Consider the following 26,498-nt stretch of genomic DNA (forward strand, 5'->3'; position numbering starts at 1 on the left):
TACGAGGTGTCAGAGAAGTCAGCTTACCTTTGGGACGTACAGTCAGGATGTCACTGCGTTTCGTGATGCCCTTGGCTTGAGCTACACAGGTATAGTTGAAATCACTCGAAAGGGCAATGCCAGAGAATACCCCATTGCCTTTGGGGATGAGCTGGCTTTCGGGTGGATCAAGAGTGTAAGTCAACTTTTCCCTGCTAAGTCTCTCAGAGGCAGAGCTCTCACTTTTGCAGGTTAGTGTCATGTAGTCCCTTTGAAAGACTTCAGCAGGAGATATAGTGAGAGTGGGTACTGAAAACAGCTCTGTGGAAAGATAAAAAACAACAACAACAACAACACCCTTAACCCTTTGAAACATGAGTAAATTGGCTTGTCTTCTTTCAAAAACATGGGAAGAAGGCAATGAACAACAAACATGCCTACTTTAAGTGACCCCTGTCACATTACACATACTTATTTGATCAACTTCAATAAATAAATAAATACAAGCTATAGCAGATTTTAAGTCCATCTCGATTTTAGTCAGCAAGCCGATGCTAAAAAAGTTAGCTTGGTATGTATAAAATGATCTGAGGAAAGATAAACAGAAATAACTTCATTTTTAATCTCAACTTTAATCATTCAATTCATTTCATTTAATGGTGTTTTCAGGTATAGTTCTGACTAACCTTTTACTATGTTTTGTCAGTTTTGGGGCTGGGCCTAGCCTACAGAAAAGTATTAGTAATGCTAAATACATTTAAGATTAAAAACAAAGCAGAACTTGGAACACAGATTTATGTCTACACTGTTCACACAGAGGTCATCCTTCCCATGTCCACTCACCAGTCACCGAAATATTCTTTGAGTCAGTTTTCACTATTTTTCCCATCTCCACTCTGCATTCAAACTCTCCAGGGTCCTTTGCCAGTGCAACCATCCTGTGGTTGACTTTTGTGTCTCCACTGCTGAGAAGTTGTCTGCCCTGGCTCAGGTAGAGGTGGATGTTACTGGTAGAGGTTTCAGAGCTGTAGAAGACATTTCTGACTGTGCACGAGATGTTGAGTTGGTCTCCTTCATCGATCTTGGACTGCGGGAAAATCTCCAAAACTGCTTTGATCGGAAGCTCTAAGAAGACAAAACCAATAAAGAAAGAAAGCCCTGAGACAAGTCCGATGCTTTGAAAGTGCAGACATTTCTACATGCTACTCACCTTTGACTGAAACAGTGGTGATGTTGCTTTCCTCTGACTTGAATGACTCTGGTGTTACAAGGACAGTATAAGCACAGTGAATTTTGTGGATGCCCACGCTGCTAAGGTGAAGCTTAGCCTCTGCCTGGTTTGAGTTGACTTGCTTCTCCACAATCTCTTTGGAGCCCTCGTAGAAGTAGAAGAAAATGGAGCCTGTCTCTCCGGGCGCTGTACACCTGGCCGTTATCTCCTCCCCTTCACTTACCACACCTTTGTTAAGGTGGAGAATTGGTTTCGACAAGCCTGGAAAGCCAAAATGCAGGAAATGTGCTTCAATTTAATAAGAAAAGTAAACGAAAATGAAACAGCACCATCATCTGCCAATGTTGTAGAAACTCTGTCGCACATAAACACGTCAATGCCAACATCTTAACTTTGAAATCATTTTTAGATCTTGCAAACATGGGATTTAGAATCATGCCTGTGTCAGTAACATTTTTATGGTTAGAAAATGCAGGTAATGCTGTATATCCATGATAACAACCAACCTTTTACTGCGAGTTTCTTGGCTTCACTGGTCACTTGTTTTCCCTCAATGCTGATCTGGCACTTATATTTGCCGCTGTTGGAGACTCTGGCCTCGGGCAGAGGGTACAGGAGATCCTCTGAGGTGCTGGAGGTCTTGGTGTAGATTGTCTGGCTGTCCTTGTATATGGTGTACTCACGACTCAGCACCTCCTGCCCAGAGCTGCTGACGATGGCCTGGCATCTCAGAGTCACATTGGTGCCCCGAGTCACATCAGTGCTGGGCTGTATGGACAGGGTGATGTCTCTAATTGTGAATACTGGGGAATGAAAAAAATTTGTCTTACTGAACAATCTGCTCTATGGCACTGAAAGAGAGGGCCGTTGACTTTGAAGCCAAATTTCATTTGCCTTGAGACTGTTTTTCATTTTGCTACATTGTGAGTTCATACTCAATTGACAATTTGCACTTCATTGTTGGTTCCTTCTACTGCTGTGCGAGATGCAAATTCGTATTTTCTAGGATTGCGAAAGAATCCCGCCGTACTCTACCTCTGATTGGCTTACCCTGACATTCTTACCGTAACTCCTAACCTTTATCAGTCCCACCTTTCTTGCCTAAACATAACCGAGTCAACCAACAAAGCAACGAGAACAAGCCAAACATAGGGAGAGTAGGGCAGGTCATTACTTCACTATCGACAAATCGCAAATTGGTGTATGGGGCAGTAACACAGCAGTCTTAATACGGCATGATCCCCACTAGCAATTTTTGGTTCTAAAAATGATCTGAGAATGCTACAATACAATATTTTAGTACTGTTTTCAGCAGTAAGTTGCATCCTAGTTAGGGTAACATTCTCTATAAACATCAATAAAGTTAAAAATGTCTTTTGCTGTTGTTGTTGTTAACAAATCACATTACATTACAGTTTCATTTCAAAAATTGTGTGTAATCTCATTCCTCAATAGCATGCTCTGAATGTTGCTTGAAAATGTTCTTCCTCTGTTCTCATGTAACATTGTGGGAATGTTTTATAAAAGAACATTCTATAATCTGTCAGCTCTCAACATCACCAAAACATTCCCAGAATGTTGCAATTACAATGTTACCTCTTTGTCAGCATTTAACCCTTTAGGAATATTTTTTGAAATGATAAACATCCTCAAAGCATTCTTTGAACATTGTATTAAAATGTTTTCTTTAACACATTATTGCAACTTGCAGATAATGTTAGCCAATGTTGTGAGAATGTTCCCTGCAACCTGGGATGGCGACTTCACTTACAGTGTATTTACTCAAAGGACAACAGTAAAATACATCTTTATCGTTTCACTTTCTACTTGTTTTCAAAATTTTAAGTCCAGCCATATATTTTGGGAAAAAAGCTTACTATGGAGGTTGAGCCGTGAGTTGATTAGCTAAGGTTAGCATGCATAAAGTCCAGCACCCTCCCTGACGTAAATGAGCTTTTTCCTTGGAAAGCGAAGGAATGGCCCACCTTACTCTGCCTCTGATTGGCTTACCATGACATTCTTACCCTAATCCTACCCAATCCCACTCCTCTTCCCTTAACCTAACCAATCCAACAAACAAAGTCATGTGTACTAGCCAGTCATAGGGGGAGTAGGGTGGGTCATTCCTTCTCTATCCTAGGATTTGCCAGAGTTGTAGAATAGACAATAAAGTATCTTAGAAATGATTTCTAAAACCTGGAAATTAGTTAGCATTTTAGCACTCTCAGTTTCTTTGCCTCAGATTCAATTGTTTTTTTTTTTAATGTGTTTTAGGTTAAATGCCTTTAATAAGATCTGTAGTTAACACAAGCTTTTTCTGCACCATAAAATGCTTTAGTAAATACTCCACTCATGAACTTTTAAGCTTTTATGTCTTTTAAAAAAGGCCCTTGCTACTAAGTGGCTAAATGAGACTACAGAACATCATTACAACGCATCAAACTCTGCTTTACAGCCTTGTAGCGGTGGCAACGCTAAGTCATGTGACCATGGTGTAGTTCATTTATAGCCTAATACTAGCTTTTTACTTATACATTTGTGAAGATTCTCTGAAGCTGAACAAAAAAATCCTAAATATTTGTTAGTCATAGAGTTTATTTCCTGCGATAATCCAAAATCCAATGGAAAAATCCCATAGCCTTTTTGACAAGGTCCCCAGGGCTATTCTACTGCAGCACAGGGATTTACAAATTTGCCTCCCTGTCCAACCAAATTTATTGCTGCACCTTCGTAACATACAGACATTTTTCAAAGAATATGTTAATTAGTGTGCTTTACAGGTGCTGGTAGGTGAATTTTTGAGTTCTGGACAGAGCAAAGAGAGCAGTTTACCACTGCTATCTTCATGCTAAGCTGAGCTGGTTAACTCTAGGCTCAAACTAGATATTTACACATCTAAGATGTAACTTTTAGTAAAATAAAATTTAGTTAAATGTAGCTAATTTTTGATAGCTTCTATTGTTGGAGGATTACAAAACCCCGTTGCCGCTCTGTGTCTGTCAGTCTGTCGTCTACCTGATTCCGTGTGAACACAGCACAATTTGGACTGTATAATATTTTCAAGACTTATTGCTTTGTTTGATTATGAGCATCTTGAAGTGTTTCTACTTTGTGATTTTTACTGTGTTTTCCTCTATTTTGCTGTCTCTGTGGACATATTGGTGTTGGAGTCCTTTCCTCTCAGTGGAGTATAATTCTATGTTAATCTTGATTCCCCTCTGAACCCGTCATTTTAAACACCTGACCTCACCCTCATCCACTACAGAGTATGTCCGTCAGATAATTATGTTTTTTTTATCATGAAGAAGGCATGTGCCTAAAAGTACTCAAACACTGACATACATATGTACTTCGGTGAAGTCATGAGTGAGCAGCTTTTCCCTCCTTCCTGTTTGCTGTCTTAGTCACAGTTTACATAGAAGCAGACTGAACAGAATTTCCTTTGAATCACTTCCTAATCCCATTCAAATCAGCATTCTCAAAAGGCCGTTTCGCTGGCATGTTTGAAATGACTTCCACCGAAATTTCCATTACAGGTGCCATATAGTTAAGAATCATCTTGGCAATCAGGAAGCTGATGTGTTAACATGGAATTTAATCATACCAGTGATGGTATGCCATCTGGGTATGAGACTCACATAGGAAACAATGCATGTATGCATGACTGTAAAATTTATTGGTAGTTATCTTTTGTTTAAAAAAGAAACTAGCACTTGTATGCCTTTGCAAACCAGTCAACAGGCATGTCTAACTCCGTTTGTGAAAACAAGGATGCAGCACAGATCTCTACAATCAGCACAGTTTCAAGATTAGTCTCACCACATTCAGAATCTGAACAAATCTTTCTCCTTCTGTTCCTGTGATATTACGTTGAGTAACGGCTAGAGAAGTGTTATTGCAGAAAATTATGATGTCATAGTGAAGTTGACCTTTAACTTTTTGGATATAAAATGTCATCACTTCATCAGTGTATTCTGTTAGGCATTTCAGTGAACTTTTGTCATAATTAGTTTAGGAATTCTTGAGTTATGGCCAACAACATGTTTTGTGAGGTCACAGTGACCTTGAGCCTTGACCATCAAATTCTAAACAGCCCATTCTTGAGTCCGAGTGGATGTTTGTGCCAAATTTGAGGAAACCCCTTCATGGCCTTATTGAGATATTGTATATTGTGTTCACAAGAAGGAGATGGATGCAAGTTCACAGTGACCTTGACCTTTGACCACCAAAATTCAGCTCAGCACGGAGTCCAAGTAAACCTGTGTGCCAATTTCAAGAAATTCCCTAAGGGTGTTCTTTAAATGCCACGTTCATGAGAATGAGATGGATGCAAGGTCACAGTGAACTTGACCTTGGGCAATGAAAATGTAATCAATTCATCGTTCAGTCCAAGTGGATGTCTGAGCCAAATTTAAATAAATTCTATTAAAGTGTTCTTGATATATCATGTTCATGAGAATGGGATGGATGGACGGACAATCTGAAAACATAACGACAACACCAGAGGACAAAGGAAAGGGCACCTTCTATCTCTAATCAGCTGGACCTGGTGGTACCAGGTTTTCTTCTTTTTGGACCTACTATAAGGATATTTTTTGGAAAGATAAAAGTGCTTGCGAGTATCATTAGGATATTTTTGGAAAGATAAAAAGTGCTTGTGAGTATCATTAGTAGGCCTCAGGGTCTGGCATCCTTGAGTTTTCTCACTTAGGGTCTTGACACCAACGAGCCAATGTAATCTCTGATTTTACTGATTTTACTGATTTCAGTCAGTCATTTTCTGTAACCGCTTATCCTCGTAAGGATCACAGGGGGGCTGGAGCCAATCCCAGCTGTCATCGGGCAGAAGGTCGCCAGACTATCGCAGGGCCGACACATATAGACAGACAACCGTACACGCTCACAGTCACACCTAAGGACAATTTAGAGTCACCAATCAACATGAGCTGCATGTCTTTGGACTGTGGGAGGAAGCCGGAGACCCTGGAGAGAACCCACGCAGACATTCTGTGCAAACTCCGCACAGAAGGGAGTTTCGGGTTTCGAACCAGGGAGCCTCTTGCTGTGAGGCAACAGTGCTAACCACAACTGAAATGTTAAATAAGCTAAGACAAAGGCCAACCAACCCTGCTTTTTTACACAACCACTACAGGAACATTGGCTTGGTTCATTCATTCCTGGATCCTCTAAAATTGCTCATTTCCTTTTATGATAAAATGTTTTCAGTTTCTTCACGTTTATCAATCATAGTTTACTTTCAGATTGCTTTTTAATTCTCAGCCTCATTGTCTCTGGATTGATGGCAGCAGCTGAATTGCATCATTCACATGGCCACATGTGAATGCTTTGACAGTCACCTGAACTCATCCAAAAGTCATGAATCAGTTCATGTGCTCCTGTGCTTCACAGGCACCAACAGGTGGAAAACGCAGAAAGATTCAGAGGAGATATTTGCTGCCAGGTTCAAAAATATAGCAGCTACTGTCCAACATTTCAGGAAAACACTTTGATGTAACTTTTAAAAGTCATAATAGTTAAGTGTTCTGCAGTGTAATCAGACACAGAAGGCACCCTGCAGCTTCATCCATAGGGAATATGGTATGGAGTATTAGACACAACAGGCTGCTGTTGGGACTCAGGCGAGGGTGTAGTGGGGCTGTAAACAAACCCGGACAACAGGAAAAAAATAGGCAGGCACTTTGTCAGACAAACAGGCAACCCGGGGGACCTATCACCATTTCAGAGCCAGCTCTATCTGGCCCACACCCAGCATCATTCAGCAGGAGCTGGCAGGGCTGATGATGAGAAAAATCAGGAGTGCAGGGCAGAGATTTGCTCTCGATACACCCTGTGAGTTATGGCAGCTACATGCTGAGCCAGTGGTGGAAAGTAACTAAATACATTCAGTCAAGTACTATACTTGGGTACAATTTTGAGGTACTTTACTTTTTCATGCTGTATACTTATACTACATTGCACTTCAGACTACTCTACATTTCAGGGGGAAATATTGTACTGATGGCTAAAATTACATTTCAGATTAAGATTACATTAAAAAAACCTGATAATCTTGTAAAATACAACACATTATCAAAGATTAAATCAATTGTTCCCTTACAAAAAAGCTGTGTCTGTAGGTTATGGAAACCAGTAAACCAGTTTCATTTAAAGGAACAGTGTGTAAGATTTAGGAAAATTTAGCGGCACATAGTGGTGAGGATTGCAGATTGCAACCATCTAATACTTTTCCCAATTAGAATTGCTTCAGTGTTCCTTGTTCAGGAGGTTTCTTACTTAGTTACTGAGTTAAATTATCCACAGAGGTCAACTCCTCTCCAAAACAAACAAACCTGGTAATTAAAAATTGATAGAAATATACAAATTACAAAAAACGTTTGTATTTACAACACTGTGAAATCTGATGTTGATTTTACATTTTGTTTTCATCTAATTGTTAAGTTCACTTAAAATTTAGTTGTTTTTTTGTTTTTTTTACTTCACTGTGTGAAATTGTTGCAACTTAAGTCCAGGTGATTCGAAACTACAGCATCAAAGCTACATCAATTCAATATCGGCATAAAATTTCCCTCAAAAAACGGAGAGGGTCAAGTGGTCTGTTTTGCCAGTGGACGCTGAAAGAAACTCTCATCGATCTCATTCTCTTGACTGAGCGTCCCGCAGGATCCGAAGCGAAAAAATTAGAGTGTTCAAAGCAGGCCCGGTTGCCCGAATACTGCAAGTAGGAATAATGTAATAGGACTCCGGTTGTATTTTGTGGGTTTTCTCTCTCTGAACTGGGGCCATGATTTTTTGCATTGTGCTGTACTTTGCATATTTATTTTACAATAAAATAGCATTTATATTACAATTTTCAAGTCTGGACCTTGACCCTGGCTGGACAATACCTTCGTCTCTATTACAACAAATCCAGGCTGACTCATGCGTTCCATCACCAACGACCAAGTCAAGAGGACAGGGAGGCGTGTGACACTGCTCACCACCATGTTCCCAAAACTTCCTACAACATCTTTTCCACCAAACCCGACAGCGGCAGTCAGAAAGCTCTGATAACAAACATGACTGTTTCCACTGATGTTTTGCCCTCGGCTCTGGGTTTTGGAGCGTTTTTAGTGTGTGAATGACAAATCTTCCAACTCAAAGTCCCGATAACTTTGTCCATATGGAAAGTAAAGCAATAACGCTCCGTAAACAAATACAAATTCCACCCTCTGCTCCAACCAGTGGCAGTTCTGTGGAAGATATTCAGTCCGCTGTCTCTATGTAAAGTGTAATTTAGACTTTACTTACATCGCTGTGCATTTGCCGCGCTCCATGGATGCAGGTCTTGAAAGAGAAGAAAGCACCAGATTAGAGACATATCTATCAACCAGCTCCACAAAAACAAATCCAAAGAGTTCTTAAAGAAGGAGAGAGCAGGTCTTACAGCTGGACAGGAGCATGGAGGTAAGCAATAGAAGGAGGCCCATCCTGTCTGAGGAACAGCGAGGCTCCCAACCCTGCTTATTGTCCTGTGGTCAACACTCTAGTGACTCTGCTGGCAGGCGGGTGGTGTGTGTGAAGGGCAGATCTTATTCTAGTGGGTGGGAGCTGACACTTAGGTGGTGCTCTACCTCTGCCCCTCAGTGGTAAGTCAGCGGTGGCGGTTATCAACCCGAGCAGCCGTCAGCTTGGCTTAATTTGCCAGGAAGTGAGTGTTGTTTCCTCAGGATGTTCGTGCCGCCCGGCTCTTTGCTGTTGTGGAATGTTCTCTGTTCTCCTTCATGTGTGTGTGTGTGCGTGTGTGAAATGGTAGTCGCAATAATGTTGTATTGCTGTGGGTGCAGTAGCCGGGCCTTTGACCTCTGACCTCGGTTGGCAGGGTCGGTGCAGGTAGATGAACAAGACTGGGAAAACATACTTTGTGTAGCAGAGCCCACTTCCTGAAGCGGAGATAATGTAGCTGAGCTTCTGTGAAATGTTTTCACAGACATAAATCTCACAGGACACAGGTAGGTGGAGCTACTGTCTGGTGAACTCCTGAAAACTGTCACGTTTGATTTAAGTGATTGCTCAATAACTTGATCCAATAAATTTGACAAAATAATCCGTACTTGAACAAAATCAAGCCTCAAAGTATTCAATATCAAATAAATATATATAAATGATATGAATATATTAAGAATTACACAAAAATGTTAAAAGCTCTAGTTTTGTTTTAAAATGTTATCTATACTTTTACTTCAGATAAAAAAAACCAATTATGTAACGTCAATAAGCCTTCTTCTGGCTAATATCCGGTTGTAGGAGAATAAAGTGGATAAAGGCAGTGAAAAAGCCAAAAAAATACATTAAAAAATTTAAATAAGGCCAAAAATAGACAAAATCTGGTGTTGTATTTGGTTTATTTCATTGATTTCATCTCCCGTCTCATAAACCAGTCAGAAAAGCCGTCTAAAGTCACAGAGACAACCCTGATTGTTTCCCTTTCACTACTTTAAACCTCTTCTTCCAGATCTAAAATCCTAAAACTCAAAGCAGGATACTTAGAGATGAATGTACTTCTGTGCCAAAATGCTCTGTTTCGGCTGAGTGGGTGCAGCAGGTGAGGCCTGCGAGAGCACACTGGGTGCTAACAAGCTTGGTGACGGGGTGACGGTGGGGACTGATGTGGTGACTGTACTGCAGCCGCATGTGCAGACTGTATGGTGTGTGTTCCCAGTTCATTTCCAGTCCATGAGTCCAGTCTTTCTGTGGGTAAACGCAAAGCTCGAGACAACTGATGCAGAGGATTGACGTGGGCAAGACAGGAAAGAAAGAGGGGGCCGGCTGACGAGGTTTGGCGATGAAAGGGGGCATGGTGTGAAGTGCGATATGTGTGTTTGTGTGTGTAAGGGTAAGGCTGTCCCCACTTTTTTTCCGTCCACCTCACTGAGGCTAAGGCAAACAAAATGCCAGCAGAATTAAAAACATAAAATTACAAAACAGAAAGAGAAAAAAAGAATAATAAAAAAAAGAAGCTAAATAAGCAAAGCAGCAGCCCCTGAGCAGAGGCACGTCGACGGTGATACTGCACCAAAACAAACTAAATCAGAGCTCACCTTTGAATAAAAAAGGCGTCTTTACCAAACAACCAATCTCTGGCGTGACGACACACCCGGTCATGTGACCTGTCCATCATGCTGCAGACACGGGGGGGGGGGGGCTGGCTGGCAGTTGCACAATATTGGTTTGAGGTGGCTCATTGTACCTGAGCGAGATTTAGGACACAGACTAAAACTTGATACAGTCAACACATACAGAGTTAAAGACGAATGTCACAGCTCTGATGCCACCGATTAACATTATGCCTCCAACAAATCAAACCAATCAAGCCTGGCAGTAAAATCAAAACTCTAGGAAAAAGAAAAAGAAAGCTCGAAGGAGGTTTTCATCAAAATGAACAGTGGGCGGGCACGTGATTAGCCACATAACCTTCTCTAAACCTGCTGTGCCTTGTACTCAAAGGTTGTCTTGACCGTATGGAATTAAGAAAAGCTGCCCTCGCTGTGGTTAGATAAGCAACTAGGGTCAACTTCTATTTTCCAGAAAAAGATGGACCGGCACACAGGAGCAACAATCGACAAACGGCAGGGTTTTGGGACTACTGCACTCATCTGAAGGGGGCCAAAAAAATATTTCAGAGATCCTTTCACTTTCGTTTGATTCCACATGGCGAGGATTTGGACATACTGATTAACAGAGGGTTTAGACCTTTATAGGAAATCCAGTCAACCATTTGAAGTCTGAGCCAGTTGGTTTGGTGTCTTTCAAAAACACGGGGAGGGGGCAAGAAGCAACTTAACAAGACGTCCCAACAATTTGCAAAAAATTTGTTTAGAAAATGTACGAGAAAATAACCTTAAAAAAAAACCCAACCTGTGTTGGTGGTGTTAAAAAAAGTAAAAAGTATTTTGTCTGATTAATTTTTTCCTTTACACAATTTTATGTATAAAATTATTATCATTATAAATGTAGTTTTCCAGACATTTTTTTTTCTATTTTGGTTGGGATTTTAATTTAGGTATTTTAGGCAACAAGTAACTTAACAAGACATGGCCAAAAATCACAAAAGATGGTCCAAGAAAATTGACCTTAAATTAATAAAAAAAATAAATAAAGAATAAAAACAAACAAGAAATGGCTTATATAAGATATATATATATATATATATATATATATATATATATTATATATAGGCCATATGATTTCTTTTCTGTGACGCAGTATTAAAAAAAGTAAAATCATTATGATTATAAATATATTTTTTTTCTGGACATTTTAACTTATTTTTTGGGGATCATTTTCTGATTAAACTAACTTTTTTCACGTACTTTCTTGTCATATTTTTCTAATTTCTTGCAGTCAGTGACATTTCTTGCCAAGTTGGTTACGGCTTTTATTCCCAATGTGTTGGAAAAAAACATACCAATTTCTTTAGGTTTCAAGGGGTCAAGAAAAGAAAACTAGCGTTGATCCTGGTTTCAAAGGGTTAATTGACAGCTTTCCTGTCACTGAAAAAAATAAAATAAAATCTGGTACTGGAAGTAAATAAAGAGAAAGCTGGAAATGAGTGTTTGTATTGCTATACTGTGGCACATTTGGACAGAGTGTGTCGACTTCTGGGCAAATACAACTGTTTCCAGCTAATGATGCTGCTATTATCTTCAAACTGAAGCGCTATTTTCTCTCAGAAACATCTGGGGAGGAGGCTTGAGGCTGAATCATGAGGTTTTTTTATTGCTTTGCAGGGGAGTTGTGCAGGTCCTGCAGGCTCCCTGGAGGACTGGATGCTAAGCTTTTACCGATCTAGCCCTCCTCTCTCTGTGCTAAATATAAGGTATGTATCATTCTAGGGGGCAATGGAGGGTTTCCCTTCTTACAGGCAATACGTTAAAAAACAAATAAACCAACAACCCCCCACCCCCACCCCAAGCCACAATAAAAGGGAGCTTGCATGGAAAATATGATGAAGTTTGGCACGCTGGGGTCAGGGAAGCAGGGAGTTGCAGTGGAGCAGGCATCTTTTTTGGGCATCAATTAAAGTCCAAGGCTATGAAGGCCCACTGAGGGGCACATCTGTGCTATTTAACACACACTCACACTCACGCACACAAACACTCATCACGTCTGCCTGGTGGACGTGTCAGGCCCAGCACAGTCCTCCATCTCTGGGTCCGTCCCTACAAACGGGTAGCAAAATTCTGCGTCCTTTGGCTGTGAGACGGCCATTCAAATGAATTTCTAAATACACAGCAGGGTCCAGCTGAGGGCCAGTCTGTGTCTCCTGCACCAGCGAATTCGTTTTTTTGACATGTTTGTCCTCCCCCTCGCCCACATTTAGGGTTGCTGTGGTCACAGTTCGTTCAGGTAGTGCTGCTCGCTGTGCGGCAAGGAGGAGGAGCCCCAGTCGTTGGCAGGTACCACTTCTTTAAAATAGAACCTCTATTCTTCTGTATATGCTATTTAAATATACACACTCCTCAGCACAGCCAAGTCTACAATCATTAGCTTCAGAATAAGAATATGAATAAACAGTGAGAATAATAATAATAATAATAATAATATATATATCGTCGTTCGTAGCATGAGTTTTTGTCAGCAGCCATCACGAGAACATTCAGGGTGGTAATTGCATATGTACAACAAAAATGTCATTTACATCCTGCAGCACGAGGCTCAGGGTCACAAGTCATATGTGGTGATTTTGTTGGGGGAGGGTGATGAATGCTGGTGTGTTATCTGAGCCTCTTCTCTGCTGAGTAGATGGACATGTAGTAGTCGTTGCTGCCAACCGCCAAGTGTGGCTGCAGGGAGACAGAGAAAGGACAGGTCAGATGGTCTTATTTGTCACAGGTTAAAGTTCATACACAGTTTTATCAAAACCTTTCCATCACTTTGACATTCTCTGAAACGACCATAGATACTCCTCATTGCTTCCCTTTTTATTACTATTTAAATGCCTTAAAAAAAATAAATAAATAAACAAAATAATGAATTCAGAAAAAGATTAGAACCGAATATTTAGTTAGATTGTTATTTCGAACGTGCCAAAAAAACAACAGGAGAACAAAATAAAATATAAGCAAGAAAAACAACACCAGGATGCCCATCAGACATATTCAGTAAACAAACTAGTGTAAGCTGTATGAAAAGGAGTACATACACTCACTCGCTCGCTCTCACACACACACACACACACACACACACACACACACACACACACACACACACACACACAGAACAAAGAAACACATCAATACAGAAAACAAAGTCGCATTATCAAAAGCAGTCTACCTGTCTTGTATCATATCTTACTGGCCGTTTCTCTCTCTGTTGTACCAGCTCACATCCCCTCAGTATGTTCTTTTTAAAATCACATTTTAAATTCATTAAATGTTCAACATGTTTTCAATTCCACACCACAGCTGTTCCAAAAATTAACCCCTTTGACTGAAATACAAAGATAACTGTTTCTTGATCGTGTAAATTCCTCACAAATCACGTCAACTTTCCTTCACTTGAAACAACTTTGGAATATTATAAGGTATTAGATGATTTTTAGCTCTAATGATTTGAACCATTTTGAAATCAACCAAATCTTTGAACTGAAGTGCGCTAGATATAACTAAGGGACTGTTCATTATTTTTGAAGGGGAGTGGGTGCAGAAAGTGGGAGGCATGTCAAATCTATTTTTTAAGCACTGGCTAGGGACTTATGTTTTTTATTTTGGCTTAGAGGAGAATGATACAACTTCATATGTCTGTATTTTGTATTTATTTTTCTTTTAAAGAAAACAAACTTTCCAAAGGCATGTTTCTATTCATCATTGGCTAAACTGTGGTTACTTTATGCTGAAAACATCAGTTTGCAAAATATCATGTGTTATTATAGATCAAAGTGCCCACACTCAACAAAATTTGGGGTAATTCTGGAACAACTGGCCCAGATGTGTGTCTGCGTGAGTACAGTGGAGAGTGAATGTTAGTGTTGGTTACCCAGTGAGGATGGAAGGCTAAACAACTGATGGCCCCGATCCTTTGTCCCATGAAGCCGTCATAGTACTTTATGTTGCTGATCACGTCGCCGTTAGCATTGTAGACTGCTATGAACTGGTTCATTGAGCCACTGGAGAATAGAGGGTTAAAGAGAGACAGAAAGATGTGTACTGCAGTGATATCTTTTGTGGTGACATGTAACCTTCTGCATGGATGTCAGGTGTATTATCCAGTTAAATCTGTTCAGTTTGTTAAGCCGAGTCAATAAACAAAGAACAATATTCTACTTTTCTTATTTTGACAGATGGAACAAATTCAAGAGGACAGAAAAGGAGGGATGAAGAGATCTGACCTTCACAACGCAGACACTTGATGAGCTTTTCTCTGGGCTGGTATCTGCAGCTACACAAACAAACTCACCAGGCGAACAGGTTGGCCTGCGGGTGGATGTCTAGAGCCGTTAACCCCTTCACTGTCTGCAGCACGTTGACGGAGTCTGGAGTCCGCGGCTCAAAGAATCGAACGTCCCCGTTAACACTGGCGGGAAATGTCAAAGTCAGTAAAGGCATAAAAAGAAAAAAAAAAGGAGTGAATCTTTAGGGACAAAGAAAGAGCACACCTGACACTAATAATATGTCCATCTGTCTCCTTCTGTAGATGAGCTTTGACCACCCAGGCTCCATGCTCCCTGTAGGTCATCACACGACTGCAGAGAAACATGACACACAGAGCAAATGTCAGCTGAGGTTTCATTTAGAAGGGTGTTTCTCGGCTCACAGGAAACACAGGAAAATAACACCAGAGCTGGGAGAAAAAAACAAAAAAACACAAGATGAAGTAAAAAGCCATTATATGTGTGCTTACCAATCAGAGAGAGAGTAGGTGATCATCGATTTTCAAATGACTTTTACCTGACTGCTGCTAAATTATCAAACTGACCATTGTTAATGTTATACTGGAAAATATGTTCGATGAAATAGTGCTAAAACATACTGACATTGAGACGGACTAAATTATGCTCAACAATTAATATCTCCTCAGGTTTAGACGTTATTCTGATATCAACATTTGATGCCTAGACAGGCTTCAAGGCAGGTAGTTTGCTTTTAAAATACATAGGTGGGAAACCCAACATACAAGTTAAACATGAATAGCTCGTCCTCTGGGGTCTAAAATTCAGTACATCATAGCTGCTTGCCTCACTTGCCTGGCGTTTTTTTTAAACATATAACATTTAAACTCTATTCAAATGTAATTCTAGCAAGCTGGCACACAGAGAGGAGAAAATGAAGAACTGTACGAGATAGTAAACAAGCCGTTTTCATACATCGATATATATTACAGCTACATTACATATTCAGCTACGGATAATACATTTGCTGTTACATCACTGAGAAGGTTATTTACCAAAGTTTTTTTTACTTTTCTAAGTCTTGCAATTATTTTTTTTGCAAATTCCATAACTTTTCTAGGCCTAGAAAATGTCACTGTGCAATACCATGACTTTGTCAGGTTTTCCATGACCGTTGGAACCTTAATCATATTTCATGTGGAACAGGAGATGACCTTCTTATCGAATAATAGAAGCTCGATTAAGTAGAAACAAGAGTATAAAACACAAAAGCATGTCTCTCAGCGTTGTAACATGTAATGACAGTTAGAATCCACTGGGTGGCACCATGAGACCGTGACTGAAAGAAGTACTAACCGTCGCCTGGAGAGACTAAGGTGGTATCAGAGCTGAAAACCACACAACCATCTTTTTAGAACTAAACTGTACCTGAATACCCACCACCCAGAATGCACCTGGTCAAATACATCCTGACTACAGGTGTGAAAGGAAGTGCATTCGATTAATGACAAAACGTGAATTTGCAACAGTAAACAGCACTTTTAGATCATAATGATACTGCATACACGAGGGATGAAAAACCTTTCATATTCCAAACGTGACCCGTGTGTGTCTGTCTGCTGCTCCTGGACTCATCTCAGGGGGAGCGACAAGAAGAAGCTCCTGAAAGACGTAACTCCACGCCTGAGGGGAATGATTAAATTAGCTTTACTTAAAGATTTATGGGCCACTTCATGGTTTAACTGCTTTGTTTTTCCCCTTTGGGCCTGAAATTAAAATAATGTTTAACCAACTGGGGGGATACGGTGCCACCAGGGTCCATTAAAACAGGGAGCAACCTCAAAGGGAGATTTACAGCACGCTGGTTATTAGTATAGATTAGAGACGTGAATAATGTAGGACTGTGTAGGAGTCAAAGCCCACACAAAGTGCTGTGTGTGTGTTCTGCACTGTATTTAAATAATGGCGAGACAGTGAAAGAATGCTGGGAAATTAAAACAGAAATGAATAATCCATTTAACCTTCTGTGTGATCAAACAACAGTGAGGTCAGACTCAGAGAGAGAGAGGGTCTTACCATTCATTCGGACCCATCCTCCTGTCGAATACACGAACAGATCCGTCACCCAGACCAGCAACGATGAGCGAACGCTGGGAGTCACAGGACAGGCTGGTCACACAGCTGTCCGCTCCTGTTGGGATGTCCTGGTGGACCAACACAAACAAAACTAGAATTACCGCCTCGTGGTCGTATGCCTGTGTGCACCAGTCGAGTTGCAGTTACATTTTACAATGAACATAAATTCAAGGTGGACACCCATAATTAGTGTCACCAATGCAGTTTCTGACTAAATGTCTCCCCTAATGTTCCTGAGTTATGATGCTGAGTAATGGCCAGAAAAGTGTTTTTGCAGAACATTATTAAGACATCTTGAGATATTGTGTTCAAGAGAATGAGAATGACACAAGTCCCCTGTGACCTTCACCTTTGACCAGTTTATCCTTGAGTCAAAGTGGACATTTGTGCCAAATTAGAGTTAACTCCCTCAAGCTATTTTTAAGTCATTACATTCACTAAAATAAGATAGACAAAGTCACAATGACCTTGACCTTTGACCATAACAATCTAATTGTTCATTGTTGAGTCCAAGTGGACATTTGTGACATACTTAAGAAAATTCCCTCGAGACCATCTTGAGATATTGCGTTAAAGAGAATGAGAGGGACACAAGTCCACCATGACCCTGACCTTTGACCACCAAAATCTAATCAGTTCATCCTTCAGTCTAAGTGGATGTTTGTACTAAATTTGAAGGAAGTCCCTCAGAGCATTCTTAAGATACAGGACAATGGTTGTACGCAGGTATGGACGGACAACCCCAAAACATCAAGCCTCAGGCCTCGGCTATCGCTGGCGTGGGGGCATAAAAATCCCCATTAAAGGCTTCTGAAGCAAAACTAGGCCTCTCATTTAACATGAACCTTTCTTTGAAATCATCAGTCATGTGCTTGGTTGAGTGTTGGCTTGTTTGAAGTTGGACCCAGCATCAACATGCAGCTACAGGCGAAGCTGGGCCATTTGTTCTTGTATTAAGTCCATCCATCAAGACAGTGATTAAGCACACCAAAGGCTGGTACATGTGTAAAACAAAGACACAAGGGAAACTAATAATGCTAACTTCCATTGGTTTACTAAAACAGACAACATCATAAGTATATTGTACACATTAAATTCATCTGTGAATAGCTAAAAAACAGATAATAACTTATATGGTTTACTCATGTTTTAGTATCTTTAACCCTTAGGGACTGTTTGGTTTATATTAAGCACAATTCATTCCTCATCTTTTGACAGCTTATAAAACACCACTAGATGTAATCCTTGCACCAAGTTCCAGCTGTATTCACTGTGAGCTTTTGGAGAAAATCTGACATACAAGTACATGCACTGAGTACAGTACCTGGACCTTCATCTCCCTGTCCGTGTCCCAGATTCTGACCACTCGGACATCTCCAGACGTCATGAGGAGCCCTGTCTCCTGCTCCCAGTCCACCACCATGCCTGCACCTACAACACAGGAGCACGTACACATAAACATACATGAACAAATGTGCACTCCATAAAACATACATCAGTAATGTGTGTTGTTCTTAGACTGATATTTTGAGGCCATTCCCTCAAGACCTTCTTGAGATATTGTGTTGCAGAGAATGAGATGGACACAAGGCCACAGAAACCTTGACCTTTGACCACCGAATTCTAATCAGTTCTTTATTTAGTTCAAATGGACATTTGTGCCAAATTTGAAAAAAATTCTGTTGAAGTGTTCATTAGATATCGCGTTCACAAGAATGAGACAGGTGAGGTCACAGTGACCTTTACCTTTGACCTATGACCATCACAATCTAATCAGTTCATTGTTGAGTCCAAATGGGCGTTTATGCCAAATTCGAAAAAAAAATTCCCTTAAGGTGTTCTTAAGATATTGCATTCACAAGAATGAGACAGATGCAAGGTCAGTGTGACCTTAACCTTTGACCTATGACCATCATAATCTAATCAGTTCATTGTTGAGTCTAAGTAGACGTTTGTGCAATATCTAAAGATATTCCCTCAAGGTGTTCTTTAGATATCACATTCCCAAAAAAAAAACGTGACAGATGGACAACCAGAAAACTTCTTGCCATGGCTATCTGGCCAGAGGCATAAAAAGTTTTAAAGGTGCTAAGTGTCGGTGGTTTGTAAAAATTATGAAAATCACTAAGAAAAAATTGTACATAATATGTGAATGGCAGTTTCTTTATACCACTTGAATTGATTTCATTTATAAGAGAACCCTCACGCACATGCACCCACACAAACACAGCTGTTAAACACACCCAGCATGCATTCATCCCCCTAAAACACAACACACACAATCTGCTGGAGCTTTCAGAAGGCCCTTGCTGCCACACGCAGCAAGTCAAATGACAGATTAGTGCAACAGCTTCCTGCACCACTGGCTAACTAATAAAAATGCCACAAAGGACTGAGCTGAACTGGGACCAGCTTCCTGAAGAGACTGCAGGTGCATCAGTAAGAACTTTTTGCTCATTTATACTTCAGTTAAATATCACATATTGTCACAAAGTTTGTGTTCCAGATAAAAGTTGCAGATTTCTTTGTGTATAAACGTGCATGTCACGCAGATGGAAGTTTAGCATTTTGCAACCTTCCAAGCGGGCCGCTGGGAGATGCAGACTCTGACCCTGGAACAGAGCCTGTCAGCAGATTCCCGCTTAGATGAGTCAAATGGCACTCGAGTGAGAAAGCGAGGAGGAAAGAAGCTGAAGACAGCAAGACTCTTCATATGTTGGCAGTCACAGCAGGAATCAAGCGAGTGACGCCATGTCAGCCACACTTGCCCTGCTGGCTCAGTGATGCCTGGCAGAGGCCCGTGGCTGCAGCCTGAAGGCGGTGGTACGCTTCAGAAGAGGCGCCTGTCGGATCCCACAACAGCGTCTGAAAACCCAAATTCTGACAATCACTTCACGCAGCAATGAGCCAGGTGTACAGAGGTGAGATTATAAACTGAGTTTGAATGTAAGCTCTTTTTTCATTCATCACACAACTCTCTTTGTTTATATAATATGACAGATTGCAACGCTATGAAAGCCTTTGAGGAGACACTGACGGAAAGCATGCAACCTTATCTCCATCTGTATGATTCATCACGTCTTCACCCCCTCTATCGATGAAGACCCACCGCAGCAGGGTTCAACATCACTGATTTTTTCACTTGCCTGGTTGGGCAGGTGGGTCAGAAAACTGCTTGCCCAAGGAAAATTTTTTTCTCATCAAATAACAAAGACTGAAGCTAAATGTCAAGTTGTGAAAACCCTGTTTCATCCACCTTGCTCTCAAACTTGTGGACAGTACTTTGTTGGAGTTTTACCCACATCCTCTAACATCACCAAACAAAAATCCTTTTACTAGAATCATTTAAATTGCTTCCGCTTTAGCTGATAAACTTTGTCTAGACTTTGCCAATCATTCCATGCATTCAGATGAGAAGAAAGCAAGATGGCTCACTCCTCAGCTTCTTCCATCATCAGCTCCAGAAAAAAAAACTACGGGTTTATTTATTTTTTAATCATTTGCCCAGTCCAGCAAGTCAGTTGCTAGATGTACAAGCCCAGTGGATCTCAACCTTCTTACACCACGTACCACCCATAGACTGTATATAAGTTTGGACAACATGACAGTTCCCCCAAAGTGTAACATTTCACTGTGGATTGCCCCTGGCTGCAGTATAGGTCATAAAGCCTGCCCCTCCATGTTAGTGAACTGACAAAGGCCAAACTAAAAAATAAATTCTAAATACAGGCGCTCCTTTTTCTATTAAACTCATTGTATGTAGTGCACGGCAAGCACCACCAGGGCTCAGTCTCCGGTCTCTACTGGTGGAACCGGCAGCTGAGCTGAAAGACACAGCAACACCTAGTGGTGGAGGGAGAAGTTACAGGACTGTTAACAGCTGGCAGCCAGCAGGCAGAGAGAGACCTTTGGGAATAACAGCATGTTTTTTTCACATCTAACTTAGTGAATTGAGGATTTATTTGGACCAAACTGGAGCTGGGGATTGTAAACTGACCAGACTAGACTGACTAGATTACTAGCAAGAGTAACCAAGATGGTTTGGGTGAGTTTTATTTGGTTTCTGTGGAGTTTGAATGAAGTGTGTTTTATGAGTTAATGAGGCAATTAAGCCCTGTCAGTCTTCACTGACAGAGAGAAAGCTGAATTCTGAGTATGCAGTCTTATCTCTCTGTTTAATAAGGTTTAATAGGTGTGAGAATATTACTTTTCTAACATTTTAATGGTATCAATTGTGTATTTAGGAATCTGAAAAACTGAAAGTAAGTAGCATAGTAAGGGTTAGTGCTACACACTCATACCGTCATATACTGTATACCACAGTGAAATTTCAGGAAGCTATGAAGGTATAAAATATTACAAACTGCCCAAGCCTGATACACAGCTGTGTAAAGTGTGAATCTGGCTTAACTGGACTGTCAGAAATAGTTGGAGAATCACAATTCCCACATGCCACCATGCTGAGAAGAGTGGAGATGCTAATTTGATAACGGATGTGTATATGATGAAGTAGAAGGTAAAAGGGGGTAGGTGGAGACTCCAGAAAGGAAAATGCACATGAAAGCAGTCCGTCTTTCTCTCACAATGATGCTTTTGCCAAAGCCGCAACACAAACAGCATCCTCCTCTTGAAACTCATCATGCTTCATTTCCTCCCTTTCCTCCTCCTTCTCCCCTCTTAGTCACTTCCTCCTCCTGTTTTTTTCATAATCAATATCCATTTCCAGCTCACCCACCAGTGTCACCACCTCGCTTTATACATTCCCTTCATTCTTTAACCCAGCCTCTTTTCATCCTAATTGGCTCCTTTTACACAATCTTGAGTTGGAGAGAGGGATAAAGAGTCCATTAGTTTGCTCTTCTCTGACCTCACAGAAAAACAGTAGCATCACTGGTGCTCCTCTCCCACTGCTCATCTCCTCCATGCGCCACCTTTATGAGTCGTGACTGAGCTTCACTTTCTTCCGCTGAACCATCTGTAACAGGGCTTTCTTCTGTTCTACTTGGCTCAGGTTGTCAGGAAATCCCGAGCCCCCTGTGGAGGCTTCACATCCTCCTGTGTGACGTCATCCCGCCTGCTCAGGCGTCACGGCGTCACGCTGCTGCTGGCGTGGGCACATGTTGGGGGGGATACACGCAGAGGGGAACCACTTCACAGGCCTGTGCTCAGTCAGTGACATGTTCACAGTCGCACGCTTGATGCTGGCTCATTTCAGAGGCTGAGAGAAGAGAAGCAGGCATTCCCTTTGAAGCTGGCAGCTCTGCGACGAGGAAATCTGGGTTACAATGAGAAGGGTGGAGAACGGAAGATTCCCCAACACACAAAAGCGTGTGCATGTATTTCCTCTATAATAAGGAGCGCAGATGCCATCAAGTTAAAGCCCTCTTTATGCATCATCTCTCCTGTGGTGGGAAACCAATGGTGGATTAAATAGAAAGTGCATGAGAGAAAATCCCTGCAAGACTCAGCACTGCTAATGGTCTAATTGTCTTTGTGTTATGGTTTCTATTTTAAGCATTGCCAAATTAACTGGGATGCCCTGGAGCAAGATGCTGGGCCCCATAAGACCTCAATTCCTTCCACACTCCAATGTGTCCAGTTTTTCTGAGCTTAAGCACTACCTAGCCTTGAGGTTACTATATTGAGCTATGTTCCCAGACATCACACAAAGTGCCTCCCGTTTCAGTGAAACACCATGGGACCTTATAGAAAAATATATGTACGATAGTTAATGGCTAGAGACAAATAATTTGTGGATCATTTTTGCATAACAAAAATGGTCCGTTAAATTAGTAGAAAGCGGTTGACACAGAGTAAATCTAGGGTTTTCCCCTTTCCATTCCTGTTCCCCTTTCCATTTCTTTCTCCTCTTTCCTTCTCCACTTCTTCACTTAATCCTCAGATCAAAACAGTTTGCTGTGAGTTCAGGGGGTCAGAGCTCACAGATCTGCAAACTCAAACCCAACCCTTCAGTTCTGCCTCAGAGGGAACCTTTGAGGCCTGAGCGGGTCTTAGTTACTCACACGGAAATCAATACGGACATGGAGATTAGAGATGTGAGAAGGAAGGGCAGGAGCAGAAGAGTGTGGGCAATGTTTCCTCAGCTGTAAATCCTGCCTCCTTACAGAGGTGGAGGTATAGATAGCTATGATGTACACTCTCTCTTTAAGCCTCGTCTCTTTCCCTTACTGCTCCAGATCAAATGTTCTCCCCCTATAACGATGCAAAAAACAGTAATGATACTGTTCGCAGAATGGCTTTTCTCTTTTTGGATCTTAGACTAAAGAAAAAAAGAGCTACTTTTAACATCACTATCAGCCAGGCTGCCAGCAGTTGTGGTAGATCACCTTGTTCCTGTGCCAGTGTGCCGAGACAATCCAACCTAATTTGTGATATATTTATCTATTACTTTGCATGAATATTTTTGTTTCCCTCCTCTTTTCTCTCTCTGGAGAAGGCTCCTTCCTCTGCATTCTTATCCTGCGCTATTATCTCCAGTGATGGACTGGCTCTCCCACACACACTGCAACTCATTAAACCAGTGCTGTGGCCTTCCTGGTACTTCTCCCTCTCAGTGTGTTTGCCCCTCTCTTCCCTTCATTGCTTTTCCTTTGAAAAGGTCCTCCAGGACTCCAGGATTACCGAGGACTTGCTCGGCATGCATGTGCCTGGAAGAGAAGATGACGTTATCTACGGGAATGCTCTGACTGGCAGGGAGACTTCCCAGCTTTAGCATTTGTCTAACATTTGAATTTCGCAGCCTGACATTTGAGGAGGTAAAAGTCTTTGACCTGCCTGGTCGACAAAGACCTTGTAAAATGAGGCATAACCTACATGACATTAGCACCCGCTCACCTGATTATTGTTAAAAGGTCTAACTAATTTCTTACATCATTTTAGATAATTTACAACCAGGGAGATTACCAACAGCTGGAACTTGACTCATGATTAATAAGTCCTTACAAAATCCATCAAATCACATTGCAACTTTGTGATAGAGGAGTCACATATGGAGGACAGGCTCAACTTGTGAGAATCTTGCAGTTGTATGCCTCAGCCAACTATTATAGTTGCACTTGAATCCACGTCTTTGAAAACATGAATGCTTCACATACTTCTTCATCTTGGCAGCACAGAAGATCTCTACGGTCAGGACAGTTTCAAGGTGACACCCAAGATTAGTGTCACAAATTCAGCATCTGACCTAAAATACTGTGTTGAGTCATAGCCACAAAAGTGTTTCTGCTCCAAATTCTGATGTCACAGAGAAACTGACCTTTGATTTTGGATATATAATGCCATCACAACATTACTGTATCCTATTAGACAACTGAATAAAACATACATGGTAAAGTAAGTTTCTGTCACTTGTCTACTTGGTGCTATTCTTGACCTACATTACATTGAGTCCTTTATTTTGGAACCTGGTCAGGGCTGCAGAGTAAACGAGTGAGTCTGCCTCAAGGCTTTTTGTCTCATTTTCCTCAAACTTCATAGTCATGTGCCTTTTCAAACTTCACACAAAGTCCCCGCTTCTAGAATTATCAAGTTCCCAGAGCCCCGATGTTAACAACGTCTGCCTCCCAAAAGCCAAAGAGGAGAGGGCTGCCTGGCCTACTTTCACTTCTGCAGCCAAAAGACAAAAGACGAAGAGAAAGCAGATAACAGGAAAGAAACATTTCTAATCCTGAGCCACTGCAGGAGTGGGAATGAGTAGAAGAATGGCATTGAGACAAATGAAAAAAAAAACAGAACGTTGAAACATTATTAACAGTATGTGGATCAGAGCTTAATTACATTGGCTCTCAATCTAATCTGTACAGATGTAAAGTGTGTGGGTGCTGTGCAGTAGCTGCAGGAATAGTTTCTCCAGTGTGTGTGCCGGCCACGGTTCCCTAATTTCATTGCTTCCCCTGGACTTTAACAGGCTAATCCCTCCGGCGAGACGGACCGGGTGGCTCCACGCTATTAAAATCACACAGTACCACCACGCTCCCAATTAAACACTGACACCTTTGGGACCAGCTTAAATAAGTGTATTTTTTTATACACAAGAGAAGCCATTTTGAGGTGTATATGAGTAATGGCTGCAGCAAATGTTTGAAGAGGGATCTTGGCCTCACTAAAGGCAAGAGCTTCTTCCTTGCTCTTTAAATAAGCATCTATTTGAATGGAGTTTTATACATAGATTTAAAGGTGCAGTCAGAGATTCTTAGCCAGTGCACTTTTTTAAAAATCAAATTCAGCAATTTTCTCCTCATAGTCTGCCTGCTGTCGGTTCTTTGTGTGAGCTGAAAAGTCTAGTGTTCATACACGGCCACGGCTCTGTGGATGGAAAACAGACAAAAAGGACAGGAATGTCTGCAATCTCTTACCTTATAATGTCAACTACATACCAAGCCCTGGTTATAAATCCCTGCAGTAAGATGGTTACTAGACATTTCAAGAGTTCTGAGAGTTATTTTTCAATTGTCTTTCCAAAATCGAAAACACAAGAGTAACAGCATACGCAAAATACTCGACCATTTTTATCTGCTGTCATGTAGGCTGCAAATGTTATAATGCACAGTTCCAGTGGTCACAAAATGTTACATCAGAAGCCAAAGAGAATATCCATTAAGTATAACTTTGATATTACTGAACCTGGATCCTATTTTCCTACAAGTGACAAATGGAGACAACAACTTTTGAAAGTGGTCCACTTTAGAGTGAGACTGCTGCAGCTTGCAATGGGGAAACATGGTGCAGTTGAGCGCCATCAATGTACATCCACTAAAAGTGCCTATTTTTGCCACTGACAGGCTCCGATTGTTCTTGTAAGTGACAACATTATAGAAAGGAACCCTTCAGAGGACTCTTTGTTAATGAATAAAATCATTTTCGTTTAACCAGAAACAGTCCTGAAACTGGTATCATCAATCCCACCAGACTCCATTTAAATAAACACAAATTTTATCATTCTAAAACAAACTTAAGTCAAAATAGAAACAAGGCAAGACTCACAATAGTCATCTTGGGTCATCTCTCCTCTGTTCCAGCAATCACCAACCCTGGTTTGTTTGAAATTATCCTCTAATTCCACATTTATACCCCTTTGCCACCAAACTTAGAGCATGTACGCGGGTTTTTCAAACACCGGCGAACCCACTAAAAATAGGCTATAGACTAATTTCATATTGCCAGTAAAGCCAAGCTGTGTACATCGCACTGCTGCAGACAACTATAAATTTCTGTGTGTGTGTTTGGGTTGTTTTGGTATGTCACATTTGATGTACTGGCATACCACTAGACTACGGAGCTTTGTTTTCCAGGCTGTGAGACTCCTAAACTCCTCCTTCCACTCCAAAAGATTTAGCAGGATTTAAGGACACATTTTAATTTCATTTTTTAAAATTATATTTAAAAATGACTAATAGACCTACCTTGTACCTTGTACCAAATGTTTACTTACACATTATGTTCAGCAAGATAAGCTGCACACATTAACCATTAACCACTTTTAGGATTTTTGAATCCTAAATGCAATCATCAGAAGTATATAAAGGAACACACTACCGTCCCATTGCCACCACAAGAAGTTGTGAATCTGTGCTCGACACAGCTCAATGTGATGATGTTCTGTTGTCTGGTTTAGCCACTTGTTAGCATGTAAAAGCTTCTTTTGAGGGGGGATATTTAGAGACGGATTTTGTGTTGTTGAACAAAACGTGAAAGTCTTTTAAGCTTGTGTTAACCACAGACCTTATTTTTGGCACCTAACCAATA

At 41.0% G+C, this 26,498-nt stretch overlaps 2 protein-coding genes across 2 annotated transcripts in view; both read right to left on the reverse strand.

Moving 5' to 3' along the window:
• Positions 1 to 8,853, reverse strand: part of LOC121942007 (platelet endothelial cell adhesion molecule-like) — a 10,123-nt gene extending 1,270 nt beyond the window's left edge. Inside the window, exons 1-6 of the mRNA XM_042485076.1 lie at positions 8,655 to 8,853; positions 8,519 to 8,554; positions 1,717 to 2,013; positions 1,190 to 1,471; positions 823 to 1,104; positions 28 to 300 (exon numbers count right to left, since the gene is read on the reverse strand). Of these exons, the coding sequence (XP_042341010.1) occupies positions 28 to 300; positions 823 to 1,104; positions 1,190 to 1,471; positions 1,717 to 2,013; positions 8,519 to 8,554; positions 8,655 to 8,697 (1,213 nt within the window). The 5' untranslated portion in view covers positions 8,698 to 8,853. The remainder of the gene's footprint in view (positions 1 to 27; positions 301 to 822; positions 1,105 to 1,189; positions 1,472 to 1,716; positions 2,014 to 8,518; positions 8,555 to 8,654) is intronic.
• A 2,877-nt stretch (positions 8,854 to 11,730) lies between these two features.
• rptor (regulatory associated protein of MTOR, complex 1) overlaps positions 11,731 to 26,498 on the reverse strand; it is a 248,178-nt gene continuing 233,410 nt past the window's right edge. Inside the window, 6 exon segments of the mRNA XM_042484972.1 lie at positions 11,731 to 13,053; positions 14,246 to 14,375; positions 14,666 to 14,782; positions 14,865 to 14,951; positions 16,674 to 16,801; positions 18,058 to 18,164. Of these exon segments, the coding sequence (XP_042340906.1) occupies positions 12,985 to 13,053; positions 14,246 to 14,375; positions 14,666 to 14,782; positions 14,865 to 14,951; positions 16,674 to 16,801; positions 18,058 to 18,164 (638 nt within the window). The 3' untranslated portion in view covers positions 11,731 to 12,984.

Source organism: Plectropomus leopardus, chromosome 4, assembly GCF_008729295.1.
Source record: "Plectropomus leopardus isolate mb chromosome 4, YSFRI_Pleo_2.0, whole genome shotgun sequence".
Lineage (NCBI taxonomy): Eukaryota > Metazoa > Chordata > Actinopteri > Perciformes > Serranidae > Plectropomus > Plectropomus leopardus.